At 41.0% G+C, this 15,414-nt stretch overlaps 2 protein-coding genes and 1 long non-coding RNA gene across 3 annotated transcripts in view; 1 reads left to right on the top strand and 2 right to left on the bottom strand.

Annotated features, from left to right (window-relative positions):
* Positions 1-842: 842 nt before the first annotated feature.
* On the bottom strand, positions 843-3,436 carry LOC117502599. Its single transcript, XR_004558365.1, has 2 exons — positions 3,385-3,436; positions 843-992 (listed from the first exon to the last, which is right to left on the bottom strand). It is a non-coding gene; the product is annotated as an uncharacterized LOC117502599 (long non-coding RNA).
* Positions 3,437-5,319: 1,883 nt separating this feature from the next.
* LOC117503582 (hippocalcin-like protein 1) lies at positions 5,320-14,716 on the bottom strand. Its single transcript, XM_034162840.1, is given in 4 exon segments — positions 5,320-5,476; positions 5,478-5,503; positions 5,505-5,791; positions 14,490-14,716. Coding segments are annotated over 3 exon segments (396 nt in total). The 5' UTR covers positions 5,718-5,791; positions 14,490-14,716.
* The window catches only part of LOC117503581 (apolipoprotein B-100-like), a 30,894-nt gene continuing 21,198 nt past the window's right edge, over positions 5,719-15,414 (top strand). Inside the window, 1 exon segment of the mRNA XM_034162839.1 lies at positions 5,719-5,793. Within this exon segment, the coding sequence (XP_034018730.1) occupies positions 5,719-5,793 (75 nt within the window).

Raw genomic sequence — 15,414 nt, 5'->3', positions numbered from 1 at the left:
CAGCCACCCGGTAAGGACACCACCACCACACAGATTTCACACACGAACATTCCCAGCTCAGACAGGAAATCTCAAAATCTCTCCAGATTAAACGTGACTTCAGAGTAAACAAACGGAGATACTTTGTGGACTATTTAAAACGGGGGAAAAAAAACTATACAAAAAGAAAAGGCGTTCTTTAAATGAATGGAGACAGCACGACCACAGGACTTTCTGGTAAGTCGTTTTTTGATTTTATTTTCCGCTCTGTATGTCCGTCACCTCACTTTGATTGGCTGCACGTCACATTCAGCAGGCTGCTGCGATATCGGGCCAAGACAATCCAACATGTTGAATATCCCCGATTTGCTTCAGAGCGCCCCTGATGTCCTTCCAAGCAGATCAGCGCACTCTTAACACACCACTCATGGCAGGAATACTGATGATAGATTATCTTTAGCGTCATCACGATTGTTGGGGCGTCCTAAAGATTGTCGGAACGGGAAGCTCGGGTCCGATAAAAGACTAATTATCCTACGTGTGAATCAGGCACTACGAGTGAATTTCCAGTCAAATATCGTATCTGGCATAAACAGTTGCACGCAACATCCAGAAATCTGGCACTTCACAATTTTCTGGGACCACGTATACCAAACTAATATAAATTATCCTCTATAATGTAACTAATGTGAATCATACTACAATCGGTCAGTTAAATATGTGGCACTTTCACTTATGTAGACCAAGTAAAAAAAAAAAAAATCGAGGTGTGGGGAGAGATCATTTTGAACTGAGAAGGACGGCACAGTCCACGTTACCGAAGGAATTACTGATAATGTAAACATTAAGGTGGAGTGTTTATAAGATGCAAAGCTCACAGATATTGTGGACGAACAGCAGATGCTGCGTGTGTTTTCAGTATTGCCGAGACGTTCCCTGATCCGACTGCAGCAGTCTGACGATGGACGGGTCGCTCTTGGCGCCTTTGATGAACTCCTCCAGAGACAATCTACCTGTGGATCACAGAGGAACTTCAGTCTCCACCTGACACAGATACGCCATGTGGGAAAATGTGCCTAAACAACCTGAAACTGAATTAAAAAAAAAAAAAAAATAGCAAAACAGTTCATGGGGAATAACCAGGTTAAAAAAAGTGGTTTTAGTCACAGTGGTCTTCCTCAGAGTGGAGACATTGTGAAACATACTTATGTCCTCAGTGGCTGTGAACAGAGGAACAGTATGTACACACAGGAACCTGTACCTGATACTTCGGTCACCGCTTCCCAATAACAAGATCTGAAATATTATCTTAGGAAATTAATAAATTATGTCCAAACAATAAAAATGTACAAATTTCCAAAATAACTAATTATAGAGCAGATGTTTTTGCTGACTGTGACACAGACTCCCTGCAACAAAAAACTTTCAAAAGTTGTTGCCACCACAATCTGCTCTAGTACAAAAATTCACTTTGTCCTCTATGTTGGGGATAACTACCAAGATTTTTTCTTCAAACTGTACTAGAATGGAGCAGTAATTACATTACGTTGATTTACCCTGCAGTGCAGCTGTAGCCATAGGCTACAGTGCTAACAAACGTAGCCGTGCCTTGAACTTCAGATTGTCTGAAACCTTCAGTTTCCACACAAACGGCTCTGACATATGCTGTCTCTCCCTAGCAGTAAAACTCAGCGAATGTTTTAGCATGTTTCGCATGGGTTTAGCACTGAATTTCACACTGAATGTCAAACTCGCGCACATCTAAGTGGATATAAATGCAAATTATCTTGTGTGGCTTTTTTCTTAGTTATCTTCTTGTCCTCTCGTCTTGTCTGCTGCTGATCTCCGGTGGTGAGAACACTTAAAACAGTAAGTCTACATACACTCGGATTGTTATGTTAAAAATAAACACACAAAGTATCAGACCCCTCAATATTAAATGTATAAAATTGTACCCTTTAAACAAACACCAACAACACATCTCCACGATATAAATAAAAAAATATCAAACCGGGGGGTTGCATAAGTAATGGTTACCTATTAACTTGTCACAACTGAATGCACATTTTACAGCCAGTTTTCTTTATGATGAGAAAATGTAGGTTCGAGTTTTGTCTTCAGGCAAAGATCTGTTTACGAAAATCCTTCTATTCAACTCAGAGTTGTCATGCATCTCTTGGTGGCTTCCCTCACTTGTCTCCTTCTTGCACAGTCAATCAGATTTTGAGAACATACTGTGTGTATTTCTGAATAATTGATTTAAACAAAGCCTAAGGCATAGTCACTGACTTGGAATATTCATGTATCCATCCGCTGACTTGTCCTAAAGAAAACTGGCTGCAAATGTGATGGTTTAGTTGTTCATACTAATGCGTAGTATCACTTATGCAATGCATATTTTGGGTTAAGCACTAAGGCAATCTGACATTTGACGCCAGTAACCTCGAGCTTCAGGCAAATGGTCCTGGCTGAGTGGAATCCATCAAAGTGTTTGGCCCATTTTGGTCCAAAGGAAAATCTAAATTCCTTTACCTTGACCTTTGCCAAAATTCAGTTTGGCAATTTCACGGTCAGCCTTCATTGGCATATTGAGTTAATCAGCAAAACGATTTCAGACGAGCAGCCCAACAAACAGACAGGCAGATGTCACCTGACCCCAGTGATCAAAACAAACCCTTAAAGGGTAATCTTGGGATGATTGTGACAATGTATCAAGCTGGGTGAAAATCACTGAATGGCCTGGGAGGAGTAAGAGAGCAGACAGACAGACCACAATTTTGACATTTGACCTTAGTTACCTTGACTATTGCTGAAACAAATCCCTTAATTACAATTCCAAGGTCAGCCTACGTGCACACGACAAATTTGGTGGAAATTGGCCCGAGCACATCGGAGGAGTAGTGGAACAAACAAACAAACATCTCAAATTGCAGTATGCGGTCATGTTGTAGAGACGTGTTATTGGGGTGAGATTAAAAGGATATTTAAGAAAGCTTGACATGGAGAACACTGAATTTTTTTTCCCCAAGTGTGTGTATGTCACTTCCTTTTCCATGTATGTTCCGTTTTACTTTCTTGTGACTCCTAGTTTCTCCGTCACTTGCATCACTTTATTTCCCCCTCTGTGTTATAAAAAGCTGCTTTCTGCCTGTCGGGTTATTGCAGCTTTGCAGACACAAAGCTTCAGGATATTCAGTAGGTGTCTATATATAAAAAAAAAAACACTTCTGATCTGCGAAAACGTTGACGCCTTTCTTTTATGTGAGAAGAAGTGCAGTACTGAGCGGGGTTTTTTTTAGGCATCCTGCTCCATTCTGGCTTTGATGTTGAGAGCTCAGCGTGACATCTCGTCACTAGCGCGCATGCACGGGACAGAAATTAATCAGAGACGATGCGCAGCCTCACCATCATTGTCAATGTCCATACTGTTTGAAGATCTTATCTGTCCGTTCTTCTCTGGTGTCGACTCGTCCTCGGGGCAATCTTCATCACTGATGACACCATCTTGTAATCGCCTGCAGACGAGAGGAAGAATCAGAAAAACTGTCGGAGTCGGGTTATTTTCTGGGTTATCCTGTGCAGGCCAACGGTAATGTTGGGGGGGGGGGGGGGGGAGGAGGGGGGGGGGGTAAAGGCTCTATTGTATGAATGCTGTGACCTCATTTTTGCTCAGTGTTGCCAGGTATCACAGCGCTCTGCCATTAAGGCCTTTCTTGATGCTGCACATCAGAAGAGTCGTGACACAGAAACTAAATCACCTCTGCCACACGTTCTGGTAAATGACATATTTCAGTTCATCTCACGGTCGCTCTGCGGCCTTAATGAAAGAGAGGCTGGGAAAACAGAAAGGCTTCTCCGCCAACAAAAGAAATGGCACTTCAATCCCCCACACACACACATTCATTTGTATCCACGTGCACAATGGACTGAGCCAATATTGATATGGCCCTGCAGGCTGCTCGGCTCACCACATTGGAAGAGTAAATATAGCAGCACCGATAAGGAAAAAGGGGGGGAAAACAAAACCTGAAAGGGCAGGCTGCATCCGAAATGTGAGAAGAAAATATTCTTTAGATCTGGAAATGACACGAAGCTTAAAACTGCCTTCAGAGAGTGCGCGCTAAAAATACTGCAAGAACATAAACAGGACGCTCGAATCGCCGCATGTTCCTCCCAAGTTTGCAAAGCCGAAAATTTTCATGTCGATGTAAAGTTTACAAATCAGATCTCCAGTTGTGATCAGATGGTTCGATCGTGAGTGTGGATATCATGGCGGTATTGGGGTTACAGCAATTTGTTTAAACTGCTTGTTTTTTTACGGCAGAAAAAAAATACTCAAAGAATTTGGTGATGGTCTAGTGGTTGAGGTGTTGGGCTTGAGTCCAGAAGATCATGGGTTCAAATCCCCACCTGACTGGAAAATCACTAAGGGCCCGCGGGCAAGGCCTTTAATCCCCTATTGCTCCCGGTGTGTAGTGAGCACCTTGTATGGCAGCACCCTGACATCGGGGTGAATGTGAGGCATAATTGTAAAGCGCTTTGAGTGTCTGATGCAGATGGAAAAGCGCTATGTAAATGCAGTCCATTTACCATTTTGGTGTATATGTTTTCATCTATTTTTGGGTTTTGTGAAATCAACACAGGGTCAAAAATCAGTGCTGAAAATTCCAAATCTGCTCGTCGTGTTTCATGTTTTGTCCGAGGCCTCTTCCTAAACTTCCTGTTTGTGACTACAGCTGGTAACTTAACTGTGGCTGACATGAAAAAAAGGGGGTTTGTTTGACAGAACTCACCTATGTGTGATCCTGCTTATGTCACAATAAAATAAATACGCTCTGAATACAGACGCTACTGTTAACACCAAACAAGCAGAAAGTGTAACCTGATCAACACTACAGAGGGCACCACTGGTCTAGATCTCAAGTGTCCACCTTTTATTGTTAGCAAGTTATTGTTTTCACTCTATACCGTAGTTGAAAGCTCAAATGTTGAGCAAGACACTGAAACTGTTTAAATGAGGGAGAATCATGCAACGTAATTTTAACCAAGCAATCTTAAAATCTAATCAACTCTTCTACAACCCAATGGGTCCTTATGGTGTAAGTAAGAAGTATCTACCATGAATTGTTCACCACCATGTATTTTTGTAAGTTGTCATGTTCACAACAAAAATCGCTTTTTTCCCAATAGCAATTACAGAGTGAGTTGTGCCCAACAGAGCTACAGTAAGTGTCAGTGTCTTTGAGCAAGGCACATTCCCCTCCCTGACAACACCCCTACGCACACACCTAAAAGCTATCATCATTTTCTTGTCTCTTCGAAAACAACAAGTATCCTGTATTAGGAGTTGTATGGACCCACCTGGACTATCTCCAGCATTTCTGCCCGGCTGATGTACCCGTTGCCGTCCAGGTCGTACATGCTGAAGGCCCACCGCAGCTTCTGCTCCAGCCCGCCCCGGGACGTCACGCTTAAGGCGATGATAAACTCCCGAAGTCATGGTGGCGTCGCTGTTGGTGTCAAAAAGTGCGGAAGACGTGCTCGGCAAACTTTGAGGCGTCGCCGTAGGGGAAGAAGTTGGCGTATATCTTCTTGAACTCCTCCACGGTCAGGTGGCCAGTGGGACAGTCCTTGAGGAAGCCACGGTACCACTCCTGCAGCTCGTGGTCAGTGAACTCGGTATTCTCTCGCAGGTCGTTCAGCACCTCAGGCCGTAGCTTGCTGTTCTGTTTCCCCATGATGCACCGCTCTGTGCTGGTGCCGACGAGCTCCTTACGGCTTCCTCTGCTCCTGCAGGAGACCAACAATCCTTCCGTGAACATCATGAATGATTAATTAAGGCGGCGCTGTGTCATCACTAAACGTGGAGAAGGTGTGAAAACATCTGCATGTGGAAAACGAAAGAGAGGACGTGAGCATCTGTTGGTGGGGCTGGGTATGCATCTGTGGGAGGGTGGGGGGCATCCTGGTCTCCGTGGATACGGTATTAGTTCCCTGGCATGGTGATAATTTATTGATCCTTCACTACATGGTGGAAGAACAAGTATTGTGGGGCATTGTAATTCTCAATAAAGCCACTTTCTAAAAGGTCAGACTGTTGCTCCTGAGAAAGCCAGACATTCCCCCCAATAACACTCAAAACCTTTACATTAAAAATGATTTATTTAAAGCTCTTACGGTAATCAAGGCTATAAAAAATTTTAAAAGCTGGAAGGAGGCATGTGGCCACCTGGCCTATTCACCGCTGCCTCCTGTATCTGTCCAAATGATGTTTCCATGGTTATAAATCAGCAAAATCTGTTTATGGATACACAAGTATTCATGACTGAGAACGAGGAGCACAATAACAAACTAAACCACATTATAGTGCTGGATGGGACACGAGCCTGCAAGCTTCCCAATAATGATGTTCTTGCCTTTCTCTCCATCAAACTGTATTTGAAAGCAAAAATGATGGGTTTGTAGAGAAGCCTTTAGTTTGAGGGTAATTGTACCAAACTGAGTGCACATTGGAGTATAAGTAATAGCGTTCCTTGTTTGCGGTAACCTCATTTTTTAGGGAAATCAAAGATTAAAAATCGAGAGTTTATATCAAGTGTTATCAAGTATTTTAGAATTTATTGAAATTAGCCATTAAAGCTACAGTGCAACTCCAGAATGCCACATGCTAACAAAGAAAGCACATGCTACTTGTGCACACATGTAGCATTTAAATGTGACATTGATAATTTTATATGGATGCATATTTGTGACTGATCTAACAGGTGCCACTGTTCAATGCGTTCTTCTTCATATGGACTTTTGAACAACATTCCAAAATAAGTTTCCATAATGTTTGAGTTTGCCATCACAAATTTCCAGTACCAACATAACGGTTTCTGGTATCATCCCAGCCACACATTCTATCTATTCTTTAATGGTGGTTTTATTTCCCCATTCTGACGTTTATTTCATGCTGTATTTGCCCACAGAGTGGGCATCATGTTTCCCGCTACATCTGGCAGCTTAAAATCTGCCAACAGACACAAATTGTCCAGCCGTTTGTAATTTTCCAGTATTCAACCAGCATCCAGACACATCTGCCACCTACTGGGATATTACATGTGCAAAACAATGATGCTCTTTCAGTTGTTCTGGGGCATCAAAGTTAACCACCAACTAACCACTTCATGGCTTCTTGAATGTGGTCAGTTACAAGATCATAGCATTTACTGTTTTTGAGTTATTGTTTTCTGCACAAGTTGGCTGGAATAGATTAACCCACTCACCCACCCACTCAACTATAATTTTAATGTCCAAGTCCTACGCCGCTATCAGCACAGCACAAGGAATGATTTCTCTGTGCTTTATACTTGGTGAAATATACACACAAATTTTCCAAAATCTGTCCAAAAATTCTATAAAAGTGTATCAATTCTTTAGGGGAGGTGATGGTCTAGTGGTTAAGCGTTGGGCTTGAGACCAGAAGATCCTTGGTTCAAATCCCAAACTGACCGGAAAGTCACCAATAGCCCTTGGGCAAGGTCCTTAATCCCCTATTTGCTCCCGGTGTGTAGCAAGCATCTTGTATGGCAGCACCCTGACATCAGAGTGAATGTGAGGCATATTGTAAAGTGCTTTGAGCGTCTGATGCAGATGGAATAGCGCTATATAAATGCAGTCCTACAGAATATCTATACAAAGACCCCTGGTTATATGGACCTGGTGCTCAGGGCCTGTTCTTGTTTTACCATAATCAGAATCTCTGTGCTGAGGCACTAGTAGGATTTCTTGACGTGAGCCATCCCCTCTATCTGCTGGTGGTACATCCAATAGAGCGGTCTGATCTTTCATGACACCTCCTCTTCCTCTTGACCACCCTCTGTCTTTTGCTGTCAAGAGGTACTTAATTAGCAATTTGTCCCTCTTGACGTACTCTGACCCCCCAGCACCCTTCTTTTTGCTGATTGTACAGTCTCAGGGTGCTGGACTTTGGGTGAAACCCTCCACATGTTGTGAGCTTATATGTCTTGACATCTGAGGCATCTATCTGTGCAGGTACTTGGCTGTGGCTTTCCTCCTGGCTTCTTCATTGTGGCGCCTGTTGTCCTGTGGGATACCACGGTACTTATAACTGTCTTGGAGACATTCGTGTCCACGAATGTTGAGTTTCATTAGCCCTTTTTCCATCAGATTGTCCTGGTTCCCCAACACTTGACATGGACCTTGTTAACCTGGGCAACATCTGAGCTGATGTGGCTTTAGTTTTATGTCTCATGCTCATGGTTAGAGGCGTTTGTCACATTCGGGGTCTTGCCTAAGGACCCTTAACTGTATATATTTCTAAAGTCTAGCTTTGGTGGCCACCAAGCTCCCCATTATTAAGTTTGATGTATTTTAATATAAGGCCATAAAAAAAGCCCTTTTCAACCAAACTCATCATTTTGTCTGACCGCTATGTGGGTGCATGGGAGTGGGAGGGATGAAAAAAAAAATAAAATAAAATAAAAGATGTGTGGGGGTAGGCAGAAAGAACTAATATGCAAAAAGTATGACACACAGAAGGAAAAAGTATTTCCAGCTATACTAGGTAAGCTGTTTTCTAATACCAGTGGGAAAATTACATAATAATCATCCTGAATAACACCTCCGCTCTTCTGTGAAGGAAAATGAATTTGAGAGAGAGAGAAAATGTATGTTCTTTGTTTGGTTACTGAAATCAAATCCTGTGTTACAAAAGCGATAGAACAGCTGCAGAGTGCGAGTTAGGTGATTATCCATTTATTAGGGAGGCTTTATTTCCTATAATTACATGAGCTGAGCACAGAAGGTTTGAGGAAAAGAGCAGTTGAGAAGAACTTTTCACCATGATACTCCTGGACAGAAAAGAGCCTGAGAAAAGAAATCAATGCATCCAGACAGTATGAGCTCACCACCATAGTTTTCTTATTGACCTGAAACGAATAAAGTAATAAGTTTCATAAAATAATAATAATAGAATTTCTGAAATAATTAGTTTTTTTAATAAGCTTGTTTATGAAATCATGAGAAAGACGTGACAGATTCTGCTTTGGATCAAGTCTGTTAGTGGCAAAATTATTAGTAATCAATAATTTGATTGACAGTAATACAATTAATCCACAACTTTTGATAACTGCCATGTCTTTTTAAGTAATTTATCAAGCAGAAATACCATATTTTGTCTTGCCCAAGCTTATTAAAAGTGAAAATTTGCTGATTGGCTCACATTATTTTGCGATCAATTAGTTAATTTTGTAGTTTAGACTTAAAGGAGATCTTTATGAAATCACAAGGCAAGAAAGAACCCTTAAAGAACCCAAGAACCTTAAGAACCCCCCGAAAACCCTTAAAACCTCACTCTGAAGGCTGTAGAATTTGTTCAAACAAAATCATTTATTTGTTCATTTATTTTGATGCAAAAATAGAAAGACTGGGACTTTTAAAGAGCAGTGCTTTCTGATGTATCACAGATTAATTGATCAATCGCTACAAAAGTAACCTCACAGTGCCTCTGCAAGTATAATAATAGCCCAACATTATTTGTGCTGCCAACCAACAGAGGTCCTCAATGTAAAACTAAGCTTGAAATGTCACAGAATTAGATTTTTTAAAAATAGAAGCAGATCTGAATTTAATCAGCCTTTCTCTGTCCTCACCTGTCTTCAAAGTTTTGTTGAAACTCATCAAACACTTTCTGAGATATTCTCCTGTCATTCACATAAATAGACGATCAGACTTCTGCTCATTCTGTGTCATCTGATGCAGATAATAATCAGCATATTAAACTGCAAGCAAAATAATTGTTTGTTGTGGCCTAAACGCTGCCAAGCAGATGCACAAAACCGACGCTATCATAGTTGAGAATCCAATACGCTTTAACCAAGCGACAACACACACACACACACACACACACACACACACACACACACACACACACACACACACACACACACACACACACACACACAAACCCAGCCCGTCTGACTCTACAGTCCTTCCATGCTAGCATCCAACAGGATGAGGAAGTGTCTTGTTGACACTGCGCCACATGGACATTTGCAGGACAGCTTGGCGTGCACGCACAGCTGGAGCGGACATAAATATGGGCGTTGTTTTTGTATTCCTCCAACACAGTAAACCACAAGAGATTGAGGACTCAGTCCTGGAAGAGTTGTGAATAGTTCTGGTGTGATGTTTGAAAGAACACGAGGAATAAATTAAAACTTCCAAAAGGATGTTGTGGAAGCGCGCCTGACCCCTGCTTTCCCCTGCTTGTGGGGTCGATCCAGGACATTTTGGGCCTTGCTGGAGATGGATCCTCGGAACAACCTCTTTAGATGTTGCTTTATTCAGAAGAGACAGATTAAAAAAAAAAAAACATCCTTTGCAGAGACTATCTGTGCTCCTTAAAATGTAAACGTGCACCATGCATGCACGTTTACATGCATGGTGCCCTGCATTCATCATGTGCAAGATCTTTTTATGAGCTCTTCCAGCTGGGGGCTTTATATGGTCAGCTCTCCTTTCTCCTCACTGCAGTAGAATATGTGCAGAAAAATCAGTACCAATAGTTAGAACTAACCTTAGAACCATAATAACTTCTATTTCGGAGGAATCGAGGCCTGCTTGTCCCAACTGATGTGGGTGCTTCGCAAGTTCCTGAAGCAAACTCAGTTTGATTGTAGCTTGAAGCACAGCAGCTCCTTGAGAATATATTTCCACATTTGGTGCTTGTAATTCCCTCACAATTACAAAGCAACAGCCTCTGGCTTGTCGCCCTGCCACGTTCGTCCCAGCCCCCATAGCTGTCCCAGCATGGTCTATTTTTCCAGTGGGTTCCCTGTCTAATGAGACAGTTACGCAGAGGCTCGAGGCTTTCATACAGCATGTATCTCCCCTTCAGGCATGGCACCGAGCCAGCAATGGGGCCTTGTTATGCTCAGGGTGGAGGCTAACAATTTGCTAACGATACCCTGCCCAGAGACTTTTGTTGCAGATGATGTCATAACCACGACTTCCACTCTAGGCTACAAAACAAACAATTAAACTCTATGACACAGAGGTAGCCAACTTCACATGATGCATCAAATGGCAAAGTTTCATCAAAATGATGGACTTAGTGGACTATTGAAGTACACACATAAAGTAAAAGACCAACTCTTCCATTAGTATAGCTGAAGGCATCACATTGTTGTAAACGTGAGGCACTGACTGCAACACAGAACGTCCATCCATCCATCCATTTACTTCCGCTTTATCCGGAGTTGGGTCGCGGGGGCAGCAGCTCAAGCAATGCCGCCCAGACCTCCCGATCGCCCAGACCTACAGAGCGTCTTTCCATTCATTTGTGCATCTGTGGCTTATCACCTTTTCAAATGGAACTTTTATCAAATAGGCCTTTCTCAGCCAAATCGTGTACTTTGTGGGTCCAACAAAATCCTCCCTCATTGCTGTTGAGGTGCTGATTTAAAGACAGTGATTCTATCAACCTGCTAACACTGACGTCAGCTTTGGTAGCTGATGAGAATAATATTAAAGAATTAACCGAGTGTGAGGTGTGTATGGGGAAATATCAGACTGAGGTATTAGTACGGGCTGAGCATCAGCGAGGTCCATGCGAAAAATACAGGGGTCTGATCCATTTGTTAGCTGGTAAGCTTTCAATCTGTGTGTTTTTTTCGATGCTGTTTAGATATTTATGGATTATGTTCATGTCCGACTTGTTTTTCTAATCATGTTTTTAGCTTCCTGGTTTGTAACAAAAATACGCATTGTGGACCAACTGTCATGGTAACCGGTCTGATATGGGAAAATATCCCACAGCCATTTAATAAGAGTAGATATAGTATACTACATTAATATTTGTGTTTAGCGCAGTTATTTTTTGGTGTATGGCTTGCCAGGCGCACTTGTCTTCCTGCCATGCTGGTCATTCTTCTCTGACTTCTGCCATCAATAAAGCATTTTCTGAGAACCAGAGCTCACTATCACGTTCTTGGGTCACTTCTCGGGTTTACACGAACAGAATCCCAATATATCAGCATATTCTTAAATACTCGATCCACCGCTTACATCACCTTAATATCTATTTTGAGCATGTGGCAGATTAACTCATGGACAGTTACTCCAACCACTGGTAAGAATTCCTTGCTATTCCTAAAATAATTTTTTTAAAAGTAATTTCTCAGAAAAAGATTCAATCATCAAAGGTCAGTAAAGCACTCAGAGGACTGATTGCTAACTTGGATTCTACAAATGAGAACGTATATTTTAATATACAATTGGAAGAGGATACACATCGGAACAATAATGTTGTTAACCCAAAATTCAAATGAATGGATTTGTTCAACTTTGACAAAGGTCTAAACTACACATCCCCTCAGAGGTGGAAAACCCCAGCTTCAGTGAGTAAAGGTCCTACCACATATTTGTTCCATCCACCCACTCAACCAGCTGATTCTAATTAGTTCAACTCTTTAGGTAGGTAGCTGAGATAATCGCTCATTTTTAGATGTGCAGGTCAAAGTAGAACTTTTACTCACTGAATCCATGGTTTTCCACCTTTGTCAATTAGTGGTTTGACAACAAAAAAAAATTAAGATATGTGTCAAAATCAGCTTTTAAATGTAAAGGAGGACACAAAATGTCTAATGACTGGCAAGAAAAGCAACAACTAAAGTAGCAGTAATAGTAGAAGTAGTGTGAGAATTTACAGGTTTTCTCTCACTGTGGATGTCGTGATGCCAGAGAGGTCACACGGATTTCCTACAATCATAAATGTGGATTCATCAAGCTGCAAACAGTCAGGTGGTGTGGAAAGAAAGCGCACTTCCACTGGCTTGACACAAGCGGCAAGCTGTGCAGTGGCTGTACACTAGTACGACAACATCAAGCGGGACAGGAGTTAGTTGAGTGTCAGGGGAAGGAACGAGAGAAAATGAGCTCTTCGGTTCATCTCACTTTCACCGCTGCTTCAGACTGCTCGTTCTAAACTATTGTCAGACAAAATACAGTGGATATGGATGAGGTCCCTTGATACACCAGTAGTCAAGGCAACAGGATAGTAGTGGTAGATCTTAAGAGATGGAGGCGGTGGAACTATCAATCTGGAGCACACAAAGTAAGAAATACAGTATGTGAAGATTCAAGAGATGCAAGCATGTGGGTCTGTGATAAAACACATTAAACTACGTGTGAATTAAAAAAAAACCTGACAGAATAAGTCCACTGTTCTCTGCTTCTGCTTTCTCAAATGTGGCTTTTTCTTTTATGCCATTATGAATTTGATTTCTTTTAAAACTGTGGACGAGTGGAGAATCAAAGCATCCAGTCTGACAGCGCTGCTGTTATTTGAGAAAATGTGAGGCACTGAAAAACAATAATTAATGCAAACCCTAAAACAAGTCTTGTTTTGTTGTCGAAATTGCTTTTTAGCGTAGAAGCATCATTCACAATGGAAGTGTTGATGTTTTTTTTGCACCAGTCGAAGGTGTTTTTATGTTGTAGTGTACAAATTGCATTCTCTAAAATAAATAAGTGATATAATAATAAAGGAATGTCAACAAAGACATATATTTTGTCTTAAATTACTTTACAGCTAATTATCTGATATTTAGATGCTTTCATTATTTTGCAGCATTTTTTTGTCACGGTTTAGATTTTTTGCACAGTACTGCACCTGTAACGAACCACAAAATTTCATTTGTGCTCTATTTTTCTGTTGATTTTGACAAAAGTAGCACATTCATATACATACATACATACATGGACGGATGAATGGATCGATGTATTGTCCCTAAATATGACAAAAGCATTTGTGATCTTCTTCCAAACTGCACAGATTAATAAACATGTTTAAAATGGCGATAACGTGTATGACTTGCTTATTTTTGCTTTTTCTAAAATAGTATTGTCTCAGGTGTCTCAGTAATCTCAGGTATGTTTCTTAAAATCAAGGCTGCAGCCAAAATCCCCAAAAACTTCTAAATATGAAATAATCACAATAAAGAGTGTTAGCTTTCTTTACTGATAAAACTGAATTGTTTTGGGTGAGCAATCCGAACATAAATGTGATCAATTGATACTTTATCAATTATTTTTATCAATTATTTTTGCAGAATCGTGAATCGTATTCTACTTATTTTAGCAGACAAACTTAAGATTTTTATTAACACTTGGAAATTTCTAATTTAGCATTTATACTGTCATGCTAATGAAAGAAAAACAAAAAAATCTATATAAATATAGGGTACAGTACTGCATTAAATCTGCCAATGCGTTTTGAATAGAATTAAATACATTTGGGCGCTGATTAATTGATGAAACGTCTTTTAAAGATGCTGCCTTGGACTAGTCTATGTTCTGAAACTTTTTCTCACAATATGATGTTGAACGATGGGTGTATCCCTTGTAATAGCCTTTTTCGTCCCGCGTAAGCTGCTGAGACTCCACCGGAGCAATAAATACACTTATATTCTAAATACTTTATTCACAAATTGGTGAAAACTTACCGCTTTAGAGATGTATGAAGTTGGCTAGTCTTTGCTGCGGGTTCGCCACTTTCGTCACCAAAAACCCCGTTAACTTAACCTGACCTGTGATAAACAAACACTCCTGCGTTTTTTAAATTAGTAATTAAGAGGAGCGTCAGTTTAGCGAATAAAATGAGCTACAAAGGTGCAGACGTCGTTTTGAACCAGGTTCTTTTTTGCCTCCGGTTTTATCATTTAGTGGAAGATGTGGCACACAGCTCGGCTTTCATCCGACTCGTCCAAGCTCCTCCCGAGGGGGAATTCCGTTCCCTTTAAAGGCGATTAAACGCACTGTATCAAGATGGGAATTACTTGCACATAGAAAAAAAACACTTTCTCGATAATGTAGTATTAATATTGTTGTTACCTCTATCGTAATGCATTATAAAACGCTGTATTTGTCTTTATGTGAAACTCTAACACCCCTGTGTGCAGAATGGTTTATTCCACACGCTGCTTCCAGGCGCAGTCGGAGCAGCCGTAGCTGCGTCTCGTGGAAAATTATTACTGGACACTATTATTAGCTCATTTGAACTAAACTGTTGTGACTTGAATAAATAGCTCCAAATTTCAAACGCCCAGCACCTGCATGAAACGCGCACATGCTACAGTAAAAAACCCTTAATAAGCTCGAAAGAAACGCACAACTAGATGGAAAGTCTGTTCGAGCTCATACATCCGCAAGGAAGGGCTGACAATTACATCATCCCTGTATGACGTTTGAGTTCACTTAGAGTGAAACCTAGCAAAATGTCAGGATGTGGCCATATTGGATATTTTAAAGAAAGTTTTTTTTCCCCCAATCAGTTCCTCTTGAAACAAGTGTATGGAAGTGCATCACTGCCACATTGGTTAAAAAAAAACAATCAGAACTATATTCATATGTATATGCCACAGACATGAA

The sequence above is a fragment of the Thalassophryne amazonica genome, chromosome 21, assembly GCF_902500255.1.
Source record: "Thalassophryne amazonica chromosome 21, fThaAma1.1, whole genome shotgun sequence".
Taxonomy (NCBI): domain Eukaryota; kingdom Metazoa; phylum Chordata; class Actinopteri; order Batrachoidiformes; family Batrachoididae; genus Thalassophryne; species Thalassophryne amazonica.
The sequence above is the reverse complement of the archived record's forward strand: the minus strand, read 5'-3'. Positions and strand labels throughout refer to the sequence as shown.